Consider the following 27670-nt stretch of genomic DNA (forward strand, 5'->3'; position numbering starts at 1 on the left):
GAAGGCGGGAAAAAATCGTATCGAAAGTGCGGCTCTGAATGCGCAAACATGTAAACACTGATGCGGACTACAGCCGGGATGTTGTCTGTTTCCGTGCTACGCTGAGTGTTATTTAAACCCACTAACTGTTGATTATTTCATGGGCAAAAACTATCCCCGTTTAATCTTATAGATGGGCTTTATTGGAATCCGACAGCCACGTATGACGCTACCCAATAGCAGACAAGCTAATGAGGAAAAGAGCAAGGTAAGCGAAACCTTCATAAATCTCATGATCGTTGATGCAAATGGGGATCGCGTTCGTCTTTTATCGACTGTTGCGAGCTTTTTTTATGTGGAAGTCTGTCATGGTTTTATGGTAGAACTTTTGTTAAACGATTCAAACCACGCTGTAGAAGCCAGATGAACTTTTACAACAGCGTATATATGAGAATTACGTATACACGCATGTTAAACTCCCATTAACTTTGAATGTATACTTAAGTTGAGTTATTTTGGTTTTGTTCTGTTCCAGAAAGCTTGACAGGAGTGTGACTCCCTCTAGACCCAAACCAACAGAATGACTTCGAGGAAAGAAAATGCTGGACTCGGTCATGGCAATAATGTTGCGGCTCTGGAGGAAGAAGAAGAGGACAAAGATGAGCTCGTGTCTAAACACAACACATCAGACTTGGATGGATTTACTCAAGAGAAACCCATTTTTCCCAACAGGGTCACCCTTCCATCACTGTGTGTCCCTTTAGAGTTGAGCATTACTAAAGGTCATAAGGTCCCATACACCGTCAATAGATACCTGAGAGATTACCAGAGGGAAGGCATTCAGTTCATTTATAACAACTACATGCAGTCAAGAGGCTGTATACTTGGAGATGACATGGGTCTTGGGAAGACTGTCCAGGTAGAAAGATTGTCTGAAATACCAAGGCCACTCTGATATTTATTTAATCATTTTTTTGTGTGTCATTTCTTGTGATTTACGTAGGTCATAGGATTTCTATCCGCAGTTCTGCGCAAAAAAGGAACTTGGGAAGATATCGAGAACAACAAGCCGCAGTTTCTGCAAAGTCAGATGCCATCCAGGAAGAATAAACCTAATAAAGTAAGTGCCAAAAGTCATCCCCATAACAAGCAGTACTCAATGTTCAAATCCCACCACTGCTGTGTTCTTGTTTCCCTCAAGGTCTTTCTGATTGTCGCTCCATTATCTGTACTTTACAACTGGAAAGATGAGCTGGACACATGGGGTCACTTTCAGTGCATGGTTGTACATGGTTTGAAGAAAGAGGAGGATCTGGCTCGGATCAAGAACGGCCGTGTTGAAATTGCTCTGACAACCTATGAAACCCTTCGCATTTGTTTGGATCAGTTCAATAAGTAAGAAGCCTTTTTTGGCAAACGCTTGGTCATGTTTTCCAAAGTCATATTTCTGATAAGTCAGTGCAAAGGTTTAGTTTAATACTATTCATGTTGAAATTTTTTATGTTTTCAGGTAAATTTAATGTGGTTTAATTACTTCATGTTTTTAGAACATGTCCTTCATATTGCTTTTGCATGATAAATGGAGCCACTGTCATCTATATCTGATTCCTCCTCAGCATCCCCTGGTCCGCTGTCTTTGTAGATGAGGCTCACAAGATTAAGAACCCAAATTCCCAAATCACTCAGGGGATGAAAGATCTTAAATGCCAGGTGAAAGAACAATTTTTGTGTTTTTTCATGTGAATGAAGTACAATTTCTTCATTTTTTTGTCTTTACTCTGAAGAACTAATATAAAGCTTTTAATCTTTATAATGATAATAGTGTATAATGTTACTGACTCTTTGAAAATGTTCATTTGAATCATTTAATTCAACTAGACACAATTCTCTTTAGATCCGAATTGGTCTCACCGGTACCATCTTGCAGAACAACCTGGAGGAGTTGTGGTGTGTCATGGATTGGTAGGTTGTGAAATATTTAATGCCTCCCTGCCTTGCTAAACATATTCAAGCTTTTACTCCATTATCTTCTTAGGGCCGTACCTGGTTGTCTTGGAAGTTTGGGGCATTTCAAAAACACATTTTCAGATCCCATTGAACAAGGACAGAGGCACAGTGCCACCAAACGCGTCCTCGCCACAGGTAGGAAGGCCGTCCGTTCCCTGGTGAAGAAGATTTCCCACTATTTCCTCAGAAGGACGAAGGCACTGATTAAGGAGCAACTGCCTAAAAAGGATGACAGGGTAGGTTTGGTTTGAGTCAAAGCAGACCTCATCCCTTTAATTGAATCCAGTTTTCTGGAAATTCATCATGATATTCAATGATGATAGTAATCAGGTGAAGGCTTTCATCGCCTGGTGTTTTCCAATAGGTGGTGTATTGCTCCCTGACTGATTTTCAACAGACTGTGTATCGCACTGTGCTGGACAGCGAAGATGTGACGTTATTGCTGCGGTCTTCAGAGAAATGCGGTTGCCAAAGTGGACACACGAGAAGAAGCTGCTGCTACAAGGTCGGTCCACCTCTGAGACTCAATTGCTTTTTAGCACTGTTCAATGTCATCGTGTCCAACAGCAAATGAATCACAACACGCAGGTTCAGTGTTTATTTAAGCTTACTGTACATTGCAGATGAGAGATTGAGTGAAACCAGAGGTGTGTCATCCCATTGTTATCACCCTTACACCGTGTTTGTCAGCCATTTTGTTCACAAGGGAGATGTGAGCTGGATGTCAGGCTGAAACAATTGTTCAGGCATCTCCACAGCAAGTCTGCCTCCTCCACCTAAACCTATCTTGATCATCTTCACTAGTCACACCTATCCTGCTTTACCACATTTGTCAACCTCAGTCCTTGTCTTCCACTTCAATTACGAGTGAAGACCGAGAGTTACTCATTCAAAAAGCTTCTGAAGTCGTCCAAAAATGGATAGAGAAGTGTAACGAAATGACCAAAAACACTAGTGATTAACCCATAGGTATTTTGAAGTGTTTAGTATTCATGCCCTAATGGTGTCTGGCATACTTCATGTATGTAAACTGGGCTGGAAATCTTCATAGATTCTTATCATATTTTTTATCCCTGAAATAACATTGAAATGGGAGAGTTGTTGTTTGTTTGCCATGAACTATGATTGCCCCATGCCTGAGATGATGAGGTATTATGGTTCAAGTGTGACAAGATCAGAAATGAGTAAATCACCACTTGGTGACTAACTTTGTGAGCCAGACCAAAAGATAGTGAGCATTTTTCCCAATTCCGTCTTAAAAAGCCTTGACCCATTCTCATTCATCTTGAAGTACCTTTGTCATCTTGTAAAGAATACCAGGACATTTTGTTCATTTTCTCTGCCGTCGTATTTCTTTTCTTTCAGACAAACTCTGAAGGTGTAAAAATATCTGAGCTTTATTTTAGTTACTTGGCAATATTGAGAAAAATATCCAACCATGTTGCCCTGCTGCAGTCGACTACAGGAACCAGTAAAAAACAGGTATGTATGATGCTCACTTTATGCAGCTAGTGTTTTTTAATGGCCAAGAATATAGCCTCTTAATGGCGTTGTATGCTATACATTTACATAGTAGTTAATTTATAGTATAATACAATTGTACTCTTGTGAAGGCTATTGTACTTAAATAGTTGGAATATCTGTCCTTTGGCATTTGCTCATTCTAACATGTTGCCATCTTGCCTTTAGGAGAAGTATGTCGGGGCAATTTGTCAAAAGGTGTTCAAGCAGTTTCCCGACTTTGTGCAGAGATGCAAAAACGAGGCATTCGAGGCTTTGTCTGACCCTATGTACAGTGGCAAGATGAAGGTCGGTCACAGATTTGTAACTTGATCTTGCTGCAGTATTTATTGTCGATGTATATTCAATTTCAGGTTTTGGAGAAGTTGATTCAATATCACCTGAAAAATAAAGACAAGGTGCTGCTGTTTTCCCTCTCGACTAAGGTCAGACCTTTTTTTCCCCTGAAGTTTCTTTTGCGAGAACAGATGCAATGACGGTTTGGCTCCATGAATAATTGTGATAATAGTTCTAAGTACTTGCTCTCAGCTCGGTGCTTGACTGAGGGTACATTTATTTGGCAAAACATTTTATGTTCTAGTAACATCAGCCTGTTTTTTCCAAAGATATTTTCATAGTGTTTAGGTTATTATTTCTAATGGCTAAAGCATACACAAAAATTACTTTATGGTGCACTGAGAGTCATAATACCTTATTGTTTTTCTACATTTCACTCATAGTCTGAAGGGAGTTCATCAATGTATTGGCTTTCTGTCTCTCTCTCTTTATCTCTCCCTCTCTCCAAAACAAATGGTTAACCTTAACCGGGACATAAACCAAACTCAAATTCAATTGTAATGACCCGCTTATATTGTTTTAATCTTCGATTTGAGGCTTAACCTCATGGGGACTTGCAAAAGGTCCCCAGAAATAGCCAAAGGTCCCCACAAGGAGGTGTGTTTACAAGAATTGGTCTCCGTAGGTAGTGCTATGCAAGTTCACACACACACACTGACACACACTGTTGTGCTTCCGCAGCTGCTATTTGATTTCTTGTTTACATAAAAATGTGACATTTTCACATGATTATTGAACAAAGAATTTGGGTGATTATCGGTTTGCAGAAAAGTTTTATTATCTGCTGTCACCTAAACCTCTGTAATAACATTTTCCCTGACTGAGGTCATATTCCCAGCCTGCTTGTTTCTCAGAGTCATGGAGTTCAAACGCTTCTGGTGACTTCTTTTGTGGTTTATTGTCACCACCCTCAGTGCCAATGAATGAATGAACGAATTGTGTCTGTTTCATCTTGTATCTGTTTAGTTTGATGTTAATTAGAGATCTTACATGTTAAATATTGAGAGGAGATCAACAATATTGCTGTCTTGTCCGCCTCAGCTGTTGGACGTGCTGGAGAGTTACTGCATGGCGGAGGGGCTGGAGTACAGCAGGCTGGATGGAAACACCAAGTCCAAAGAGAGGATCCAAATTGTGAAAGAGTTCAACTGTTCCCCTCATGTCAACCTTTGCCTCGTCTCTACCATGTAAATCAACACTGAATACACGACAGTCTAACGTAAAATCGCTTTACTGATTTATCTGGAGAGCACAATTGCTGCGTCAGCATTTTTCCTGTGCGCTCCACTTGTGCGTGGCAATGGCAAGGTTTTTCCTTCGTACAATATTATTCTTCTTATTCACAAGTGGGTGATCACACTCTTTATCATAGAATTGTGAGCTCAATATCAATTAGATCTTTAAACTACCACAGACAGGGCACTGTGGTGCGAGGTGCACACTCAAAGTGTAGCATCTGGGCGGCTGCAGGGTTTGTGGTTCACGCACATGTGAGCTCTCGCTATCTCTATTGCAAGATTGTGGGGCTTAATAGTGGATTCATTGCAATAGCAAAAGTTTTACCGAGCTGATGATGAATGAAAATCTCAATGTTTTGTGTGGGATAGCAGCTAGTGCTGCACCTTCGCAAAAAAAGGTTTGAACCCGTTTTATGTATCATAGGTTTGGAGTAAAACAGGGTCCTCTCTGTGCACTCAGTTTTCCTCCCAAAGTCCAATAACCTACTGTAGTTACTTGATGACCTGATGTTGTGTGTACCTGGTTTGTCCTTACTTGTGGGGACCGATTCTTTACGCTCCTTGTGAGGACCTTGTGCCTTTGTGGGGATCATTTGGCCGGACCTCACAAATCCAAGGCTCCATTTGAGGATGAAGTTGTCAAAATAACTGGGTGAATATAGTTAGGTTTAGGCTTGATTCAGAGTCCTGGTTAAGGCCATTTGTTTTGGATGGTTTGGTTTATGGTGAGAGGCTGTGGAAAGAATTATGGCAATGAGCGGTCCCCACAAATATAGATATACAAATGTGTGTGTGCGTGACAAATTCTAGGGACGATGGCTTGAAACATTACTCACTACTCACTACTATTTACGAATCGTTGTTGACGTTTATTCATGGTTTGTCTCTCATGTCCATGTCAGGGCGGGTGGTCTTGGCCTTAACTTCGTCGGAGCCAATGTGGTGGTCCTGTTTGACCCAACATGGAACCCTGCTAATGACCTGCAGGCAATTGACAGGTACTCTGATGTGTTTTCATGATGCATGCTGATGTTTGTATTGAGACCCATCTTTTCTTTAACGTGTTACCTCCACTGAGGAGGTCATGTTTTTGACGCTGGTGGCTTGTTTGTTCAAAAGCCTTAAAAAGTCATGGACAGATTTAGCTGTTTGGCAGAGGTTTGCCCTCTCTTTTTCTAGTTTTGGGACACTTAACGTGTCTCTTGAGTTTAATGGCATCTTTTGGGAACGGCCATTTTGTTGATGCACATTCGGTGGCACCCATCTCTGCCTTTGCTTTTTCAGGGCTTATCGCATCGGGCAGTGCAGGGATGTGACAGTTTTCAGGTTGATCTCCTTGGGAACGGTTGAGGAAGTTATTTACCTCCGACAAGTTTACAAACAGGTACTTGGATATTGGCTGAAATGTAAAGTGCAGGTGCTGTTTTGCATGAAGATATATTTTCATATATTTCCCTCCCATGGTGTTCTCCAGCAATTACAGAGCTCTGTGATGGGCAAAGAGAGCTCTCGTCGCTACTTCGAAGCTGTTCAGGGTGACGGCGTCCGTAAGGGAGAGCTCTTCGGCATCAAAAACCTCTTCCGGCTGCAGATACAGGGCACCTGCCTCACACGCAAGATTTTAGAGGTTTGATTCTCCTCTCAGTAACTTTGACAACCTTTGCCACACTGTAACAATTGTTCGCTTTCCTCTGTCAGCGGGAGGGACAAGTAGAGGCTGGTGTCATGACGACCCGTCTGCACGCAGGTGAAGAAAAAGAAAAGGAGGTGAGCAAAGTGAGTAGCTCCACTGTTTTCAGAGAACTTGGTGAAATCATCTCCCATTTCTCCCTGGCTATATTTCCATTTGTCAACTTGTCTTTTTTCCCATGTGGAGGATAATTACATTACTGTCAGTCAACCACTGCCAGACGTATGTTTATGCTTTCATTACAGAAGAGCTTTCTGCTCTTCAGCTAAAGTATCATTAATCTTCCATTATCAACAAAACTTTGAAGTGTTTTGAGCCTTAAATTTGTTATATCAGCAAGACTCCTCCAGACGCTGTCTTTTTAATACAGATTGGGATGATCTTTCGTACGTATAGAAGTTGTTGATTTGGGTTGCATCAGAACATTACTATGGTTCTGGAAAGGCTGTTTGGTGGATTGGAAAATACTGTAAGAGCAAAATTCCAGTGTAGCAAAGGTTGATGAAGTTTTACTCCTCAAACCTTTAAGAAAGCAAAAATACTGAGGGTAGATTGTGGTAAAAAGTAAGAAACCAAATCAGGTTTTATGAAAAAGTGACAAACGTCATGACGTTTTCTTAGTTGACACTTTTTGTTTTCGTGTTCCGTGGATTTCACAAACATTCTTTGTGGATTCCATTAAACATTCTTTTCCCATGAATGCTTAAAGGACAAGGGACAGATGATGATGATGATGATGATGCATTTTATTGGTGTTCAATTGCAATCTGGTTGTGAACACGGTTTCATCACACTATTAGGGTTGGCACAATACTAAAATTGCAGACCTGACATACTCCCCGCAGAGAGCATGTGCACCATAATATCGATATCATGGAAAATAAGTATCGTGCCCAGGCGTTTCGCCCCGTGCTACTTTTCGTAATATCGATACTTTACAACGTCAGCTGTAATAGAATTGTTTAGCTCAAATAAATGGAGGAAGACACTAAAAGTCATTACTGTATGGGTTGAAGTGAAAAACTTTGTGCGTGCTTTTCTCGTTGTTGAGTCTATAGCGACATTTGTGTATTATTCATAATTGATTCACGTTTCAATTGAAAGGAACTTACAGAGTCTTCCTCCACAACTGCCACCACCTCACATGGCCAACCTGTGAAAGGGAACCAAGAGGAAGTGGAGGTGCTGCTGGACTTCAGCAGTGGAAGTGACGAGGATGAAGACATCCTGCTTTTTAAGAAGACTTCACTCACCAAGAATGCTGACCCCAGTAGGAGTGATTCAAGTGGAGCTGGTCGGAGTAATCTGTTGCAATACGGGTTTTCCAAACTGCTCCAGAGGGTCAAAGCTCAACCCGACCTAGAGAATGGTGACAGCAGCTCAGGTGAAGACGGTGAGCTTGACAAGAAATCGAGTACGGGCTGCTCCAGGTCCGGTTCTTGTAATTTGACTGGGAGTGACGCCACAGAAAGGCGTGATGACAAGGTTCGGACATCTATGGAAGTCAGACCACATGTAGGAGGTGACATGGTCACCTCAGGTGAAGACCAAAACCAAAACAAGCTCCAAGATGTCGTTCACAAGCCTCAACAATTTCCCTACAATCAGTTAGTTATGAAGAACAGCCTTGGAGACTCTGTGAAGAAAAGAGTTGAAGGCATCAACAGAAAGAGACAAAGTTCCAATGACAGAGCCAGATCCAAGTTTACAGAGCTCATTGAAGAATTCTCATCTTCAGAAGATGAACATTTGGTTCTCAAGAAAGCGAAGTACAGAAGGGATGAAAAAAAAGTTACAATGCAGAAGAGCTCCGACAGACGCACCAGAACATCCAAAGGTGTTTCATTCACCAGTGAAGCACATGAGACATCGTCCAAAAACGGACACATCGACAGTGTGCTAGGTAAACTTTGAGTTTTCATTCTGACAACAGAACATGCTCTCACACCGGATTGAACTTGCGTGACCCTTGATTGAAGGAGGTGTACAAGAGGTGGCGTACACACACTCCAACCAGGGCGTGGTGGGCGGGAGCAAAGCTGAGGAGCTGATCAGCAGAGCTGCTGTGAGGGATGTCTTCGAGCGCCGCATGTTTTCTCAACTTCCAGCGAATCTCCTCCTTGGCACTCAGGAGGTAACATCTGTTGCAACATGAAAAAGAGGTGTGTGTGTGTGTTATGTTTACACATATCAATGTTTGTTGCAGAGTTTGCCATCTAGTCCAGAGAGCAATGAACCATGTCAGGACTGTCCTGTCAGGCCAACACAGCTGTGTATAGAACATCCGGTCTCCTTCAGCAACAAGCATGTGGTCCACAGCAGACACACCACCTTCATCATAGGAGAGACTCCACTGGGTGTGCGAAGGTAATGATCCGTCAGACTGTTAGAAGTAAAGGTTATTCGACTTTGTTATTAGAGCTACTCATCATATAAGCTCAGTCAAAATTCATACTGAAGTAAGATGTTATTAGAGATAAGTGCTGGGTCGGCTGACACCGGTACCTGACGGGCTAGAAACTGTTTCCCGACAGTAGCTGGAACGCAGCCAGACATCTCTGCAAATCTGGTATCCAGCGCCCCCACCTGGGTCTCAGGAATTCCATGAGAGAGCGGGAGAGAGAGAGACCACCTCTGAGTCCTTCCTTCCGTCTATTTCCCGCTATCATGCCAGAGATTGTGTTCAGGCGCAACAGCGCCCGAGTTTTCCCCTCCGTGACCGCAGCCCTCCTGAGAGAAACCAAGAATGATGGCCCGAGGACTTCCAAACCCACTCTGACTCCAACGCACGCAGTTTACCCATCAACACACACGCACTCTTATAATGAACACAAATACACCCATAAACAGACACACAGACACCTCTGTGGCTCCAGACTCGTCGGGTAAAGAGAAGACTGTATCTGTGCCCGGAGGCGCGCCAGGGAGGGAAATAACACACTCCTTAGATTGATTTCCCCTCAATTAACCTCGCCGTTTAATGATTTACACAGAATTTACTGCCATTACTTTTATTTATTGTTTTTCCAGTGGAAGCCACAAATGGTAGTGGGACTATGATGATGATGCTGCAGCGCCACCGGTGCGGGAGGGACTCTGGCTCTGCCGTTGTCACTGACTGCCAGCGAGCCTTTAAAAGTGGATGCTGAAATTGGTGGCGGGATGTTTGTCCCTGGCCAGCGCTCAGTTTCCTGTTAGGTCTGGTGTCAGTCATTGAATGGTGATCTGAATAAGCAAATGTTTGAAAGTGTCCGAAATAGACTGAGCGTGCAAGTGGGCGAATTAGAATTTGAAATTTGATGTCTGTATGGCAGCAAAAAAAACATCCTCATCTCCAACCGTCGAATGAATATGCTGGGATGTCATTAAATGAAGCCTTGTTTCATTGTTGTGTAATTTTCCAACTGCTCTTGTGGCTGCACTGAACGTCTCCTGAGATATGTCTCCAAAACACTCTCATATATACATTTGAATCCTATTAATCCAGATGCCAACATCACGTCCGGCGTCCAGAGTTTCCCCTGTACCAAGTTTTGTTCACACAGAGTGTCACTTCTTCTTTTTCCTCTCTCACCACATCATCTGGTCACTCTCAGGCTCACCTGCAGATCATTATCCACATATCCATCACTCCATCTAGCCCATCCCATCTGATGGATAGAAGGATGCATGGTGCTTCTCCAGTATCTTTGGCAAATCAGCCTTGTCCTGGCCTTGTGTCCGCTCAGACTGATCAGCTGAACACAGGCTGCCACTCACTCAAAGGCACCTATAGTGAAAATATTGTGCCATGATTCTTGTCGGACCAGATTTGTTTCCATCCTACTTCTGACGCCTTTCGTCTCAAGAGCCTCTCATGATTCCTCACAGGTCTTATTTCAAACCCCTGCCACTCGCTCACCTGGTGGATGGTTACTTCTCACTTTGTGCAAGCAGGACCACGTTTTCAGAAGTTGCAGGTTTGAATCCCAGTAAAAGATACTGGGTTGGGGTTGTAAGCAAGGTCCTTGAAGCTGCACGCTGATCAGTTTCAAGTTTTTGGCACCATAATGCGCTCTTCTTTAGTTAATAACACCTCAAACCAAAAACTGTACACACTTGCAGTCAAGGGTTTTACATGGCAAACGTCTCTATACATTTTATATGAATCTCTGTCTTACAGTCCTGTTATCGTTGTGTCCATATTTTAAGGCAGCAACTGGAGCAGATGGCGCTGAAGCTTAACTTCTCATCAGTGGACCAATTTGCCAAGGAAGTACTCAGAGGTACGTCGGCGCAGAGACTGGCGTGGCTCAGACAGTATTACAGTTCCCTGGACCAACCTCACCTGGCTGATGTACTTGCTCAGCACTTCTCTGACCCTGTTGATCCAGCCAAGGCTTCCTCTTCATCCACCATGGAAGCTTCACCTTCGACGTCTCTGGCAAATGTTGCCGCCGACAGTTCAAAACCGCAGAGGCGGAAATATCGTAAGAAATGTGGAGAAAACCCCCAAACTTCTCGGGGTTTGGACAAGAAAACCCTTGAGGAAACGTCTAGGGACATGCAAGATGTGGCTCCAGAGCTGAAGAAAGCGCCACTGCACCTGCAGAAGGAAGCTCGAGACACAGGACGTGTGTTTGGACTAGTACAGTTAGAAACTATTAGAGAGTCAGGTGGAGATTCTGGGGTCATGAATGATGACCCCAGTGTTTTAGATCCAGTGAAGGACACTAATCTTGCTGCTCCAACTGTCACTGCCACAGAAAAGGCTCATTCCAGTTCTCAGTCCAACCTGGAAGATCTTCTTGGAGACACCTCAATTCTCGATGACTTGTTCAAGCCCAAGTCGAGAGGAGCCCATCAGAACAGTTCTCCGAGAACGTCTTTCACTTCAATAACCAAGCGTGTCCCTGCAAAGTCTCCTCCTCGAACATCTGATCATGCAGACACTGGACCTTTGCGCTCAGCAGCTCGAAGAAACAATCGCAAAGACTTCTGGGACGTTCTGGATGACGAGGAGAGCATAAACAAGCTGACAGACTCGGCGGTGCAGCGGGCCTGCATGAAGAAGAACTTCTCAGTCAGACAGCGACCCAAAGAGGAAGAGAACACAAGTCTGTGGAAGACCAACGAGAAGTTTCTCTGGAAGAAACGTGATGGCGCCGAGCCTTTTTAAATGAGAGTGCATGGTGTTTTTTATCTTCCACCTTCACACCGATGTTCAGTCTTAACCGTCTTAAAACTTGGCTGCTAGGACTGTTGGTGGTCTGTTTAAAGTTCTTTAAATTATGGGAAGTGGATGTTTTTGACACGAGAATCCCGCCAGCTGCCGCCAGTGGCCATTACGGTTATTGGATACCGCAGATGGCGACCCACAACCCCGGGTGGGCTCTCTGCAATATCACTGAAGACCTCTTAATGGCTGTTTTGTCTCTCACACCCAACCCTTCAATGCCTCCCTCCTCACATAACATCGTGTGCTTTGTGTAGACGTGTGTTTTCCCTTGACGCGTTTCTGTGAAATAATCGCCCATTTCCAGCCTCCAAACACTGTGGAAACTGCTATTAGATGAGTAATAATGGCACTTGGTGGGTATAAGGAAGGAAGGAAGGAAGAAATGCTCACATAAAACACAGTTCGTCCTCCTGGTTTTGGTTTTACTAGTGTATATAGGTTTGTGTTTTCATCACCGAACCTGTGTAGGGGTGAGGAAAGGGCTAATGGGGAGGCTGTTACTTGGGGGGAAGTTTAGTGGCAAGTTACTGGCAACTGGAAGATCTGAAAAAAAAACACAGGCTTTTTGGTTGCGCCATTAAATATATCCCAGCTGATGTTTCCTTTTTTCTTGAAGTGGCAACCTATTCAACCATTCATTTGGACAAAGTCGGCTTGTATAACTTCACCTGTGCTGATGTTTTCCTGGGTCTGCAGTGGTCAGTTCCAGTCCAATTTTACAGTTGATCAGTGTATCATGTCGTAAAATTTAAGTCAATCCAGGAATGTTGTAACCCAGATGAGGAAATCCAGACCACATTCATATCGACCTGCTTTAGCAGGAAATATGAGTCGAAACAGAATGTGATGATTTTAGCATCAAGCATCTCTGTGGTTCACCACCGACTCCTCCTCACATCATGAGGGTTTGTTTCTCCTTCAAGCTCAAACATCTGCTTTCCCATATTTCGACACACTCCCTTCCATCTGCATCAAAGCTTTTTTTTGTTTTTGGATGTTTCCAGATTCATTACAGAAATGCAGTTCACATATTTGGTCCGCATCAGGTCAGTGTTGAATTGTATGGTCAGCCAGCTATTTATAGCCGATGTGGGTCACATAAAATGAGTGGGTGCTGTGAGCTCTTCACACATGTTCTGAATCAAGTCGGTCGAACTCAAGCCCTGATGATCTGCCACTTTATTTCATTCAATAATATCTAGAATCAATTGCCGGCTATAAAGCACGTTTTGTCCCATAATGTACTGCAACAGTTGGAGCTCAGACTTGTGGTACTGAATAATGAAGGCCAGGGTCAGGAACTTAAGTAAGGTGTGAAACTGCACTGGAAAGTAACATGTATTTCTTCTATTTTTACAATTTCCACTTCATAAATTCTGTTTACGATTTTTTTCTTTTTTCTTTAGGTTTGTGATTGTTGTACTTATCTGCTGCATCGATGTCTCAAAGTCGCCCATTGATTCAGTTTAACCCAGATTCTCCATTAAATGGATGTAATCTTCCTCAGTCTTGTTCAGCGCCTACAGCTGTCAGCCTTCAGCCGGGGGAGAAGCCAACTGTGATTCATTTGCCTTCAAATGTCAGTCGAACGTTTCTGCAGCAGAGCGTTAAAACATGTCACTATTGACAGCCGTGTGCCGCAGCTGTGGCCGACCTCTCTCAGCTGCTGCTCCATGTTTCGCTGAAGTGAACCGGGGCCTATGTTGTGTTCTGTTTAGCTGCAATGAAAAAGCGCTGATGGCTATCAATAAACAGCAAAATGTGCCTGGACTTGACTTGCATGTGCACTTTCTGGGTGGCGCTCAGGCCACACATCGGTCACACCTGTTTGAATCCCTTTCACTCTTGCTTTATGATTCACCCACGAGTCAGGAGTGGAGATCTCTATCTGCTTGTTTGCTGTCTGGGTGTAGCGTGGGGGGTGAGAATGACTCACTGAGGAACCAAACCATCTCAGTCTGTGATCCTGATAGTCATATTTCAGTGAGATTGAAAGTAAACCACCCACATGGATCCCATGTCTGCTACACCTCTGTCAGACCATCACCATGTACAGTTCAGATTCTTAGAATTTTCCTTCTTTCCAAAATAGTTTGACTTCATAACCTCGCCCTTATTCCCACAATCAATGGAGTCTTTTTCCACAGCCACCTTTAGAGTCATGTCTCCTCTCGACAAGGCTGGGATGGTGCGTCTGTTTACATTTCCCGCCTCGTTTCCAGGTGTCAGTGAGTCTGTTATAAACCGAGCAGGAAAGGTGTCCCAGCGCTGGATGGTTTATTTGTAGAAGTCAGCCTGTGACACCCAGTTTGATTTGGTCGAGGAGAAACTATGAAAGACTGCTGACCCCTGCTGACCGAGTGTCTCCACGGGCCTCCTGGTTGGTTCAGGTGGCCACATGGAGACCCTGCAGGAAGGTCCAGGTGGAGGATGTGAATAAGGCGAGCGGGTTTTGATCAAGACCCAGATGTGTCTGGCCTTTCTAGATCATCTAAATAAGCCCCTGTCCCGTCTGCCCCTCTTTTGAATAACTTTTGGGTGTGGGCTAGGTTCTAAAATCTCTTGTATATCTCCTATTGTTCTTACTCATACTTTTTTTTTTGGCTGTTTTTCATCTGTAACCAGAAACAAATACATTTTTTCCTCAACTTAGAACACTTTTTAATTTAATATTTGAATAAATCATGAATTAGAATGTCACTGTTTTTCAGTTGTGGTGCCTAAAATTACACCAATTCTAATTCTTGTGACAATTTTATCCCCAAATTATTCCTTCACAATGTATCATTTCTATCCGAAAACCCATTCTCAACTTCTTGGTGAGGATGGTGAGTTCATGTGGACATGCTTTTCTTCATATTTAGCTTAAAAGTTTCCTCCATCAGCCCGGGAGATCTAGATAACGGTCCCTTTTTCATCCTGAAAGGGCTCCTCATTCCAAACCTGCTACCAGGCAACTGTAACTTGGGTTAATTCAGAGGCATCATCATAGCAAAATGAGACAAAACAGACACACAGTGAAGACAATTCATTCATATAGGGTGGCTAAATGTTTTTGTCATTCATTCTCATGAAATTCATTTGGGGTTTTTTCATGTCTCAGAAGCCCTGGTGATTCCTGTCATCCTTCCAGGCTGGTTCCTAAGGTTTGGTGGCATCCGTGCTTGCAACCCTCCTTTGCCACGATGTAGACTTGGAGGAGCTGATGCTCATCCTGGTCACCTCACACTCGGCTGAAACTGCTGAAGGTCTCTGCCTGAGTGAGCAACAGCACCACATCACCCTTAAAGTGGGCCTCCTGAGGGCGTTAAGTGACTACCAGAAATGAGTTTTTCTTGATCTCAATTCTCATTCAAACGCTATTCTGACTTATTTCCACCCTCTAAAAAAACTATTTAAGTCTATAAAGATGGAGTGACGCACTGTCCTGGACAAAAGGAATGGAACATTTGTGTGTGTTTTCCATAGGATAAATATTTAGAGAGCAGAAACATAAACGTGGAGAGGAGAGAGTTGTTTCTGTGCTCTGTTGCGCTGCCAAGGGTCTGTGCGTCACTTGATCCATTGTTTACTGAGCGAGGTCTCGGTAAGCAAGCGGCTGCCTCCTCGCTCCAGCTGCAGAGCCTCTTCTGTTTACGCGTTCGGGGTCTTGAGTTCGAGCGGCGGGCCGGTCTGAAAGCTTGCAGGAATTTTTCCTCCATTAATAATGTGTGATTAAAAATGGGATAAAACACATCAGAACGTTTCTTTTAGTACTACTGGACTGGTTAAGGTTCTTGAAGTGGTATTATTATTTTCACTAGATGGCCCTTTGTGCTCTGTTCTGACCAACTAGTTTTACAAAAAAAAATGTTTTTTGTTTTTTTTTAAAGGAGCGATACTCACTGAGCTTCATTAAATACATCTTGTCCTCTTTTGTTTACAAATATGTCTTGAAAAAGTGACATACAATGGGATAAGCCAGTCCAATACAATGTCCTGGAATGTGCCATCTAGAGGGGAAACATGGGCAGTGCGGGCTACATAAGTTGAGATAGCAGGAACTATGCAAGGATCCTCGGGATTATGAGACATTGGTGAGAGCGAAGGATTACGGGGACCAGGCTAGTACACATACATTTTGCGGGGGCTGCTTGAGGGCCACACTGGGTCTCTCTGACTGGGGCTAAAAATATAAGCGGTGGACCAGATTTGAACACGTGACGGGCTACATCAGGCCCACAAGCCGCAGTTTATCCACGTCTTTATTATGATGACATTTCTGCATGGATGAGGCAGATGTGAGAAAGACCTGGGAAAAGTCTCCTAGTGCGAACGGATTTGAGTGAGCTCGGGGGCTTTTAAAGACAGAGTTGTATTTATGTCACATAAATATGTCTGCTGCATGAAATACGCCGATATTTATACTGCGTGTCAAGCAGTGCGTTCTAGAAATGGAGATGTTTGGGACGATGGGAGGGCTGGGAGGTGAGTGTCCTCTCCTGAGGGACATGGAAGGTGGAACAATTCTAGATTTTAGATAGTCCTCACACTGAATGACATCAGCTTTCAAACGTTCCCTACAAGTCAGCCATAACTGAATGAGAGGCCTGGCTCCTCTTGGAAAACAGTTCTAAGGTCAGTGGTCCTGGCCTGGGCTCCTGGGTGGGCTGCAGTGGCTGGGTGCTTGTCTTGGATCGTCTCTGGACACTTGTGTTTGCTGAGACAACAAGCAGGCCAGGGTGTCCAGGGTGGGAAGAGGAGACACGCAGGCAGCATCCTCAAAGAAAGCACCTCAATCAAATGAACACTGGTGTCCTCACAGGCCGACCACCCACCTCACTAACCGTCGCGGCCCCTTCCTCTCCTGCTCCACTCCAGCTTCTGAAGATCGGTGTGAGGACAGTGGCGTCGCTCAGTCAAGGTTGTTGGTCAAAAGGCTTGGATATTTCACTGAGGCTGGAAAACCTTTGACTGATGGCTTGCTTCAGAAGCAGCTGGAATTCCCCGGATGTGTAACACTTACCGACTCTTCTTTGTGATCTTTTTTTTCTCGTTTTATTTGGATACCCATGTAACTATTCTTTGGCTTTGACGCCCCCTAACGGTAAAACCTCTAAGTACCTCAAGAACAATGCGATAACAATTCAGTTTAAATTAGTTTAAATTAAAATAAATGCATTACAACTTCTGTCTATCCATCCATCTATCTCTCCATACATCCATCTATCTATCTATCTATCGATCTATCTATCTATCTATCTGTCTGTCTGTCTGTCTGTCTGTCTGTCTGTCTGTCTGTCTGTCTGTCTGTCTGTCTGTGCATCCATCTATCCATCCATCTATCTATCATCTATCCATCTACCTATCCATCTATCCATCTATCATCCATCTATCCATCCATCTATCCATCCATCTATGCATCCATTTATCCATCTATCATCCATCTATCTATCCATCTATGCATCCATCTATCATCTATCTATCTATCTATCTATCTATCTATCTATCTATCTATCTATCTATCTATCTATCATCTATCATCCATCTATCCATCCATCTATGCATCCATCTATGCATCCATCTATCATCTATCATCCATCTATCATCTATCATCCATCTATCTATGCATCCATCCATCCATCCATCCATCCATCGCTAAAGCTAACCTAAACATACCTAACATACAATGTCAGATAAGGCTCTGCTCAACCTCTCTACAGCACTTGAGTAGTAGTACTTTTTTCTTATACATATAACAACACATTCATATGACGCACCGATGTGTAATCAACATTAGCGCTCTTGACTAAAAAAAAAAGAACCCATTAAAAATCAAATAGGGTGAGGACTTCCTGGATTATTAATCATCTTCAAAACCTTTTTGAGAGTTGACAGCACTTGTTTCAGTCCACAGTTAAAAGTGACAGACACACACATCTGACTGGCAGTAACGCACAGTAGAACAACCAAGAACTAACCCAACTTATGCACAGTCACGCACAACTAATGCCCGGGAAAACAGGGAACAGGGAAATGTGGGAGTCAGGTACAGAAATGATAAGAACTGTTCTTCACTCTTCTCTCAGTTTAATGTGAGAGGAAATGTTCACTGAGGTGTATACAGAGCGACAATAATGAAGCCATGCCACACCATATTTAAATATTTATATTAAAGGAACGTTATGTGGAATTTGTCATGTGAGACCTTCACAGTGTATTATAGCAGGTTGAGATAAACAAACATGAACTGAAAAGTGAACAGAATAAATAATCTGGCTTTTATCTTTGCTCCTCTTCATCATGCCATTCATATTATTGGAATGACTGAATTACGACGGATAAAAAAAACAATAACATCTCTGTTTAAAGAAGTAGCTTTGTCATTTATAGCAGGTGTCAATTCCAACACAGGTTTTATCAGCTTAGCTTGCAGTATAACACCATGTAGTTCAATGTTGAAGTGAGGTGTCCATCATGTCTGCGACTCCTAAATCCTGTGAGGGGCGGATGAGCACGTCAGCCTCGCTCTGGGCTCAGTGAGAGCGGTCGGAGCGACAAGGCGAGAGCTGAATTTGAATCAGCGCGATAAGAGTCCTGACGGCAGATTACGGCGCTGTTTATGGAGTCACGACGATCCTCCTGAGGGAAGGAGGTCAGGCTGACCCCGAACGCCCACCATCGCGTCCCGGATGTTTGATAAGAGCAGGAATATGCGCGACTCCTGAGGGAATACGATTTCATCTGTTCCTCTGAAAATAATGAAACTGCTTGACCTGGAAAAGGTTTGTCAAACAGACAATGAACATTATGTTGAACCTTATTCTGACCTTGATTTAACCTTTGTTTTGTGTCTAGATGTTGCTGAACGCTTTGTCCCTGGATTCTATCCTTCAAGTGATTTTTTTTTTTTGAGTGGCTCTGGGCCCTTCTGTGGCCCTTTGCCTGCAATTATCCGGCCCTCATGAGGCTGGTATGGAACTGTACAGGCAGACGCTCTTTACACAGAAAGGACTGAAGTTGACCCAAGCTGGACGTGAAACTACAAACTGCTTCTTATTATTTGCATATTTATAGAATTATTTGACGCATTCATTCCCACATACACTTGCTTTAACTGTAGAACACAGTCTGTTTTAGAATTTTTACATTTAAATAACCAAAATTGTATTACTTTTCTAAATATTGTGACATTATCATGACCATTCGGTATTGTTTTCTCCCATTAGTTTAATTGATTTAATGCAAATATGTACATGTAAATAATGTAAATATATACAATAAACAACAAGGCTTATACATTTTCATATATTTTTTTCTATTTTATTTTTTTTATGCCTCTTGCAGTGGTCTGTATGTGTCCCGTTGTAACATGTTTTGTACTGGTATTCATATTGTACACTTTGAAAAATGGATTCTGACTCAAAAACACAATTGTATCAGATTTAAACTTGTTCAAAAGAATGTGGACAATAATAATCTGTGATGTTTATCAACTTTGCAAAGGAGTTGCAATGTATTGACTGCTTTTTCCGCAGTTGCTTTGGTACATTTCAAAAACCACCTGTTCCGTCTTCATAGTCGAGTCGCTTGTGCACATCAAGGAAGCCGAACCTTGTCTTTTTGAATTGCATTGGTGCTGTAATGATTTAAGATGGGTGACCCACATGCAGCAGGGAGGAGACTGAGGCAGAAGGTCGAGTCCAACGGTTTAATAACAAAATAAACCTAATACACTCAAATTCAGCACTGGAAGGAGGCTGGGAAAAAAGAACAAAAAATGCTAAACACGAACTGAAATGCGCTCTAGTGCGAACGCTAGAAGGAGTTGAACTAAAAATAAAAAACGTGAACAGAATTACTCTCCACTTATACTTTACTTCATGACTCTCTCCCTGGTCATGGCCTGTTTCTTCCTCTTCCCTCTGGCAGGAGGCTGCGGTTGTTGGATTCGTGATCAGCCTTTGTTGTTTTATTATTTATTATTATTATTTATTTTTTGTCAGCGCTTTATTCCAAAGCACTTTCCTAGTTGGTGGGATGCCCACTGACCATGGCAATAAATTTGATTTTCAACGAGACGATTACAAAATCTCAACACAAGAGGGAGACAGAGTCCAGAAAATAAAAACAAACAGTTCAGAACTCAGCGTCCGTCAGCGCTTCACGATCAGAGACCAGGAAACTGAGCTCGTCCGCAGGATTGGAGGGAGAGGAACCACGGAGAACGGGCACATACGCACTGAAAGATGGATTAGGAAAAAAAACTCACGAACTCAGAGCGTAAGACAAAATGTCCACGGTCAGGAGAGGGATCATCCACGGTGTAAATTCGGACACGGAGGGTCATACCAGGGGGAGCACAAGCAACGAACTGACGCCGGTTGTCTTGTGGCCGCCGTTCAAGTAGCGCGGTGGATGATGACATGTTTGGGCTCAGGTGTGTGTCTGTGACACCTGTACGGCAGGAAGAAGACTGCAGGGGGAAGGCGGGAGCAGGAAGCAGTCCAAAACAATATGACCACACAGAGCGGGTTCGTGACAGGTGGATCCATCTGAATGACTCTGGACCAATCGCAGCTGTTTCCTGTAATATAAATTGCTTTTGTCAAGTTGATCAAAGTGAATTACAATGTGGATCAGGCTCACGTCCAGCTGGACTGCACTTAGCCATAAGGTCATTGAACTCTGTAGGTGTAAAATGCGAAAAATCTTACGATTCAATCGATTTCTTTTTTTTCTTCTCAATTGGTCTGTGGTGCATCTGAACCAGAACAGTTGAGAACAGTTCAAATTGCGGCTCATGAACCATCAACTTGCTGACAGGCCTTGTACAGCGGAAGCACAGGATGTTTCTACGTCTCATGCTGGAACGATGAGTTCACCGCCAGAGAGAAGATGAGGGCTGAGGCTGTCTGGTGGAGGAGTTGGGAGGAAAAACAGAGGACCAGGCAGATGAGGCTGAGGCAGAGGACATCTCTCTATTTTTGGACTGGATGAGAGAAATTCCATAGCTTTCCACATGCAGGACAACTTAACAGACAGCAGCCCTTCAAGCTACGGGACAAATTATGCAGTGTGAATTTTGGAATCATTCTCCCACAAATGTCACTATAATTAATAATCACTGTCATCGGAAATTGAGTTACGTTGCAGCAATCGTCAGTAGTAGAATTGTATTGGGAACATGACTATTCACGACTATTCACAGCCACCATCCTTGACAGTTTTGGAAAGTAGGGTTGTATCATCTGATATCCCCATGCCACCGCAGACTGGGGTTTCAATTCTGGATGTGGCAAACTTGTCTTGAAGTTGAGAAAAAGCAACATATACCAAGGTCACACACTGTTTTACACAGTTTCTTCATTTATTTTCAACAAGTTATATCTAATATCCAATCATAGCTGTTCCGTTGCGGTGTCACAGGGTCACCAGCCTCAAAAGGTTGCAGTTCCAATTCATAAATGCACAGTGACTTGATACTGGAAAGAATTAAAAACTGCTATTTACCACAGCATTTCTATTCTATTGTTTGTGTTTGATTATTTGTATCGAGGTGTTTGAAAGTGAAGCTGGCACAGCCCTCCCAGAATGTCCTCTTCACCGTTGGAACATCAAAAGTAATTCAAAATGGTTCCCAAAAATACAGTTGTGAAAGAGGATTAACATGAATTGAATTTTGTGTAATAAATGTAATTTTGCCAGTAAAAACCAAGACTAGAATACAGGTGTGTAAATGAGACGGTGGTAGCAGTACTGTTGAGGTTGCAGGGAGAAGATGATTTCAGTTCTAGGTGCTACTGTAGTGGTAGATGGCTGTGTGAGAGTGAGATGCTGGGATACTGTGCTGCCGGGCTGCTACGTGCTGCGGTGCCAGACATTGAATAAAGAAAAATAAGCATCTGCTGGCCGTGGTCATAAGTACGGGTGGACATAAGTCAAGCAGGTCGTACGTCGGATGTTACTTGTGAACAATAACTACTCTGTTCCCAAATAATTAAATTCTGATGTGGACGTGAGCCTGTATCCCTTTCGTGTCGCTTTTTTCTTCAAAAAATCTTGGAGGCCATGTTGTATCAGCTCAGACTGGAGGATCGACAGAGGGATCAACTGGAGCAGCCCACCCTGCACACAACACACACATATTCGTTTGATAGACGTGCCATCGTGAGCTGAGCTGCATCTCACCAGGACGATGTGTGAGATGCTGCCGTACGTTTTGTCACCAGCTCTTATGTATTGCAGAGAACATTTTACAAAATCCTTCGGCGACAAGGCCACCATGCTCGGCTCCAGGTACGATGCCATCTGCGTGCACACTCCGAATGGAGCCACGGCCTGGGGAAAACACAATTTTAACAAACTCAATCTTTAGTTCTGTTGCACAAATTGGACAAAGTCCCGGGTGACTCAAAACCACAGACACTTCAACACCAGTCTAATCTAGTTCTCAACACGCAGCACGCTAGTGGGTGCGTGAGCTTGGTTTTACAGGAAAGTAAAGCAGAGTCTGAAACAGCCACACAGATGCTTTATGTTCGGGACCTTCCGGTCCAATTCTGAAAGCTAATGGATGCTGTGTGTTACAGCAGGCCAGATTCCTGTGGATAGTTAGAAGGGAAAAGCCTGGAGGTGGTTCTCCTCACTGAGACCTGAGGAGCAAATGTCTGAGAGACAGGAATCCAGTTACTGAGGAGGACAAGATCAGACAAACATGATCAGAATGTCGTTGCTGAAATATGAATTTTCCCAAAACAAAAAAAGAAAGAGAGTTGAATGACCTGAATAATTATGCCTTTATCTTTGTACTCAGCTTGAAGTCCTTGAGAAAACCTCTCCACAAACACCTGCATCACAGAAGAGGAGGAAACCATCCGGCGAGTGAATCAGCGCTGATGACGAAAGCTTGAGCAGACGACGCTCCACAGACCTTTGATGCAGCGTAGAGAGAGTAGAGTGGAGACGGGAAAGTGGCTACTCCAGATGAAACATTCACGATCACTCCTCTTCCCCTGGCGGATCGGACAGGACATGAAACTTAACTAAACTTGAGTTAACCAAGACAGATTTGAACTCAGCATGAGACAGTAGTGACGCATGTGAGGAGAGTTGCGAACAAGCAAAGTCCAATGTAATGCCTGACCTAAACACATGATGCCCAACTAGAGATCTGACCCAAGAGTGTAAGGGGCCTGAAAAGTAACTGTTAGCTACGCCATGTTAGTTATGCCATGAGAGGAGTGCATTTCCTCGCGGTAGAAACAGAATGGTATGGTGCAGTGGAGGCTGGTTTCACATTCAAACATCTCAGTACATCTCATATCACTCAATATCATAACTCAATAGCAGTGCTCTGTTCAACAGTACTTATCAAAGACAGGGCCAAAAATAATCATCCAAGGGAGCAGACACCAGGGTGTGGGTTGAATAATTCTTGAATAATTGAATAATGACTTCTAATAAAACAATGCTGAATCAAAAAGTGCTTTAACATAAAGTTAAATGTGTGTACTGGCACTATGAGGTGTGGGGCAGTGCTCCAGCACCCCCTATTGACCAGCCGCCACAGTGATGAGGAGGGACTGAGGTGTTAATCTAGAAGGATGGGAGTCAAGGACGAAAGGCAGAATGCACATCTGAATCAGAGGGAGGCGGGAGGACCAGTGAAGCTGACAGAAAAGCGGTTGAAGACACAGTGTTTGGAGTCAATCATCAGATTATCAAGATCAAAGGAGGTGAAGAAGAGAGTGCAGGCAGGGAAGGCAGACGCGTCCGTGGCATCTGAGCAGTATCAAGAAACTTCAAACTTTATTATTGGTTCAGAAACACAAGGCAAGAGGAAAGAAGCAGAGCGAAAAGTTTAGAATTAAAAATACTGAACTTGTCATTGTTACACAAACATTCTATCCTTCGCCAAACCGTATGGGCCTTACTTTCTTCTACCATGTGCCTTACACGATTTCCTCTCACCACCCGTCCTGGACCTCTTCATCCCTTCATCGCTCTTCTCTTCCCAATCTGCTTTGGTTTATTAAACTGGCTGAAATGTGAGTTTGTTTCTGTTTGTGTGTTGGGCTCAGCAGTGATGACAATGAGGTATAGTCACAAGACAAGATGAGAACCTGCTGTTCATCCCTGGGAGCACTATGCTGCACATCTGCAGGGGAAAATAGAGACTCTCAGACCCGTAAGAATGTCAGATGCATTTCCTGATGTGAGACGGAGCTTGCCTTCACCATGGTCTTCACGTTGCAGTTAATCACTCTTGTTATCGCCTGGAATCAAACAGACTGGTTATTAGCAGGGTTATAGTTAGCTGTTTTGTTCGGGTTAATTGTGAACTGGTTACGGCACCGCTGACCTGATCCAGGTCTGCAGACTGGAGAAATTTGCAGGGGATGAGGGAGGGCAGCGTGCCCACGTTATTGACTGGCATGGACGAATGCGGGTGAGAGTTTGACCGAGAACAATCTGCTGGAATGTAAATACAAACCCAAAACTCCGACGTTCAACTCTCTCAGCTGACCTTGGAATTCTTTGAAGATGCTGTCTTTGACGAAATCTGCAACAATCACTTGCACCCTCCGTCCAGTAGAGGCCTCTACGGAGCACAGCACATTTTCGAATCCACAAGTTAGAAACAAGCGGTGGGATTTCTCACCAATGTCTCCGGCCACCTGGTTGAGCTTCTCTTTGGTTCTGCTCATAATCACCACATTCATCCCTCGCTCGGCCAGCTGGGAAGCATTTTTAGCAACACCAAGTGTGATCACCCAGATTCAACATCTCCAGGCTGAACTACATTATAACAAGATGTAAAATCATAAAATCCACATCGGCGTTTTCATACTCACTGCAAACGCATATTCTCTGCCGATTCCATCTGACGCCCCGGTCACCACTGAAATGAGAAACATGTCACTGCAGTTCCCAGCCTGGCCACGAGGGGCGCTTCATTGTGTTTATATGTTCCATAATTTGAACAAACAGCTTGTTCCTGGACTCAGATTAAGGATTCAAAAGGAACAGTTGGGAACAGCTTGTTTCTCGCTTGTCTCCCGTTTCACTTTGACCCTGTACACAGCTTTCTCTCCTCAGTTCGGACTGTCAGCAGGAGATTTCGGATGGGCAGCACCAGATCCTTCACTGGATCCCCGCTGATCCATCAACATTTTGAAGATACACAAATCAATCTGTGAGAGTATCCATTAAAAATAGCTCATGTTTGTTCAAATGACTGATGTGCCATTATTGGCCAGGACGGTCAGTTGGTTTTCCAAATACAGTCGTTGTACTTGCTGTTTATTCGATAATCAAATGTTTGAATGAATCGGTGACTGATTGACTCATTAAATGAAATGTTCTCTTGGGATCAGTTGATGTTTAAACAGCAGCAGGATGATCCTCCACAACAACGACATGTTGACTTAGACCTTGAATGGATCTCAGGATTGCGTTCTCCCTGCTACAGTTGAGTTAGCTTCCCAGAGTGGAAAAACTCAAATGGCACTCCTCTCTGAAGAGAACAAACAATGAGTATTTGCTCAAGAAGCCACATTTGAATGAATTTGGTATATTACTGAATCAAATGATGGACGCATACATACATTTAAACAACAGAATATTATTTATTTTGCATCACTTTCACAATAAATCACAGTTGTGGCTATATTCAAGTTTTTATATCACCTTATTTAAACTAAAGCTCTTTTAATGTCTTGAAAATATTTGTATAAGAATTTCAGTTTTATAAGAATTTCAAGTACATTCAGAGTAGTGAAAACCCTGGCCATTGTGTAGAGAAAAACCTCCCTGAACAAAAGCAAACAGATGCTTTTGTTTGCTTTTGTTCAGGGATTGCTCCATGTTTGTTGTTGTTGTTATCATCCTAGCTGCCACGTGTCTTGTGCAGCAGTGTGATCAGTGGACCAGTGATTAGGGGATGGATGCAACAATGTCTCATGTACAACACACATTTATGTATCTGTGACTTGAAGATTTCTTTCCTTCAGAGATTTATTCTTTTCAGCTCAGATTTACCTGTGAGTCTTGCTCACCCTCATCACCTGCACCAGGTGCCAAACTCAGTTCATATATGGAGCCAAAACTCAAGTTAGCAGCCCAACACGACTCATATTTATTGAACAGAGCATGTGCCACTGCTTTAACACGAAATTAGAGTTTCAATGAAATGTGATGTCGGTCTCCTTTCTGATTATTGGGGGGTCATTTTGAATTGTTAATAAATTAAATCTACTCCTGTGTTAATGTTTATGGTGGAGAAAGTTGCAGGAGAAAAACCTGTGGAGACAAGGCCTCATCTGTCAAACTGAATCGAATCACAAAGGCCATTGCTTGAACATGCTCATAACCAGGGTGTGGTGCTAGGAACAAGCTGTTCTACCAGATGTTTTTCCACGTACTGGAATAGGATGATAGTGGCCTTTGGAAACCAATGGCTGACCAGGACCTAATTCTCTGTCATTCTTTCATGAATAGTGAGACAAATAAACGGGTCAATATGTAGTTATATGTCGAAGCGGTGACACATTTTTTTGTCTCAGGCAGGCAGCTGGTGCCATCACCTCATCAGTGACATTCTTTCTTTGTGGTGACATTGAGAAGATAATATGATAAGATACAAGACAACTATGCTCTCAAAGGCAACTATGCCCAATAAAGTTTAAAAAAAAAAGTTTTTCCTGCGAGCATCGCGCCAAACAACGAAGGGACGGCTACGACATCGCACCACAAATGTGGTAACAGCAGAATGAAAGTTGGCGCTCACCTGCCCATTCTCCCATGGATGTGAAGAAGGTCTGTGGCAATGGAAACCAAAATGTTGGACGCAGCATCTTGGTGAAGAGAAGAGCCTTAACTCCATAAAAGATGACAACAGCAGCACCGAGACATATGAAAAATAATTCCGTTGAATTCATCTTTGTCTTCGAAGGGAAGCCCCTGGGTCTGTGAGTTTTTAGTTCACTGATTCAGTACAAATGAAGAGAGAGACGTGGGAATAACTGGCCAAAGGACACTCCCATTTGAAGAACACACACACACACACACACACACACACACACACACGTGCTGTCATTTTCCCATCAACAATTCAACAATTCTATAACTATTTCATCACTCTACGAAACTTGTTTTCATGACATGATCCGAAAATACACTTCTGTTTACCATGAAATTGTAGCATCTTTTTCAATCCCGTTGGGGTGGAGGTTCACTACGACTACCACCAAGTAGATAGAGCATATAAGACAAACTTATAAAAACGTATTTGTTGAAGAAAAACTTTTGAAAAGGCTAGACTTTCACGACACAGGATTTTTGAGTCTCAACTCAGTGTTTTGATGAAAATGAATATCATAAAGGATAAAGTTTGTGCCTTCTTATCATTGTATGTTACGCCAGTTTAAAACCATTTGTCTAAAATGCAAACAATTTCAAATAATATACAAGTACATATTTTTTGTTTTTGTTCAGACAGACTCACATTTTTTAGTTTAATATGCTTCTAAAGCATTGCCTCATGCTGGATTTGAACCCAACCAATGTTCAATTCATGTTCAAATTACATTTGTAAATGGTGAAATTTAATCTTTTCCATCAGGGTTGCCACAAGTCTCCCTCTGCCGCCCAATACCAATCCTCATCACTCTCTCTCCACCCAGAACACTCTGCCGCCAC

The 27670-nt window shown here is 43.1% G+C and overlaps 2 protein-coding genes across 8 annotated transcripts; one reads left to right on the top strand and one right to left on the bottom strand.

Annotated features, from left to right (window-relative positions):
* Positions 1-23616, top strand: ercc6l2 (excision repair cross-complementation group 6-like 2). 5 transcript variants are annotated; one of them, XM_053871983.1, is made up of 20 exons: positions 5-247; positions 515-898; positions 983-1099; positions 1181-1374; positions 1596-1689; positions 1874-1941; positions 2015-2222; positions 2351-2491; positions 3352-3468; positions 3676-3795; positions 3861-3932; positions 4885-5030; positions 5984-6079; positions 6366-6465; positions 6556-6708; positions 6780-6848; positions 7876-8674; positions 8751-8905; positions 8978-9138; positions 10963-19383. In XM_053871983.1, the coding sequence occupies exons 2-20, from the start codon at positions 560-562 to the stop codon at positions 11927-11929; spliced, it is 4116 nt and encodes a 1371-aa protein (XP_053727958.1). In that variant the 5' UTR covers positions 5-247; positions 515-559; the 3' UTR covers positions 11930-19383. The 5 variants fall into 5 exon arrangements, with proteins under 5 accessions (XP_053727959.1, XP_053727955.1, XP_053727956.1 ...); XM_053871982.1 differs by having other exon boundaries at positions 6-247; positions 6780-6857; XM_053871984.1 differs by lacking the exon at positions 10963-19383 and adding an exon at positions 22785-23616 and having other exon boundaries at positions 1-247; positions 983-1374; positions 6780-6857.
* Positions 21320-27052, bottom strand: hsd17b3 (hydroxysteroid (17-beta) dehydrogenase 3). 3 transcript variants are annotated; one of them, XM_053871989.1, is made up of 11 exons: positions 26760-27052; positions 24826-24872; positions 24633-24708; positions 24498-24572; positions 24333-24400; positions 24202-24246; positions 24094-24128; positions 22902-22983; positions 22753-22818; positions 22160-22309; positions 21320-22096 (listed from the first exon to the last, which is right to left on the bottom strand). In XM_053871989.1, the coding sequence occupies exons 1-11, from the start codon at positions 26908-26910 to the stop codon at positions 21950-21952; spliced, it is 942 nt and encodes a 313-aa protein (XP_053727964.1). In that variant the 5' UTR covers positions 26911-27052; the 3' UTR covers positions 21320-21949. The 3 variants fall into 3 exon arrangements, with proteins under 3 accessions (XP_053727964.1, XP_053727966.1, XP_053727963.1); XM_053871991.1 differs by having other exon boundaries at positions 22188-22309; positions 24465-24572; XM_053871988.1 differs by having other exon boundaries at positions 24465-24572.
* Positions 27053-27670: the final 618 nt, after the last annotated feature.

Source organism: Synchiropus splendidus, chromosome 7 (genome assembly GCF_027744825.2).
Source record: "Synchiropus splendidus isolate RoL2022-P1 chromosome 7, RoL_Sspl_1.0, whole genome shotgun sequence".
Lineage (NCBI taxonomy): Eukaryota > Metazoa > Chordata > Actinopteri > Syngnathiformes > Callionymidae > Synchiropus > Synchiropus splendidus.

Bases quoted from the DNA above. Each gene is read 5' to 3' on its own strand.
- ercc6l2 (XM_053871980.1), top strand. From the start codon at position 560: ATGACTTCGAGGAAAGAAAATGCTGGACTCGGTCATGGCAATAATGTT. The intron at 3,796-3,860 runs GTCGGTCACAGA...ATTCAATTTCAG, and splicing joins TGTACAGTGGCAAGATGAAG to GTTTTGGAGAAGTTGATTCA. The intron at 8,675-8,750 runs GTAAACTTTGAG...CCTTGATTGAAG, and splicing joins ACACATCGACAGTGTGCTAG to GAGGTGTACAAGAGGTGGCG.
- hsd17b3 (XM_053871988.1), bottom strand. From the start codon at position 26,910: ATGAATTCAACGGAATTATTTTTCATATGTCTCGGTGCTGCTGTTGTC. The intron at 24,709-24,825 runs GTGAGTATGAAA...AATGCTTCCCAG, and splicing joins GCAGAGAATATGCGTTTGCA to CTGGCCGAGCGAGGGATGAA. The intron at 24,573-24,632 runs GTGAGAAATCCC...TGTGCTCCGTAG, and splicing joins CCAGGTGGCCGGAGACATTG to AGGCCTCTACTGGACGGAGG.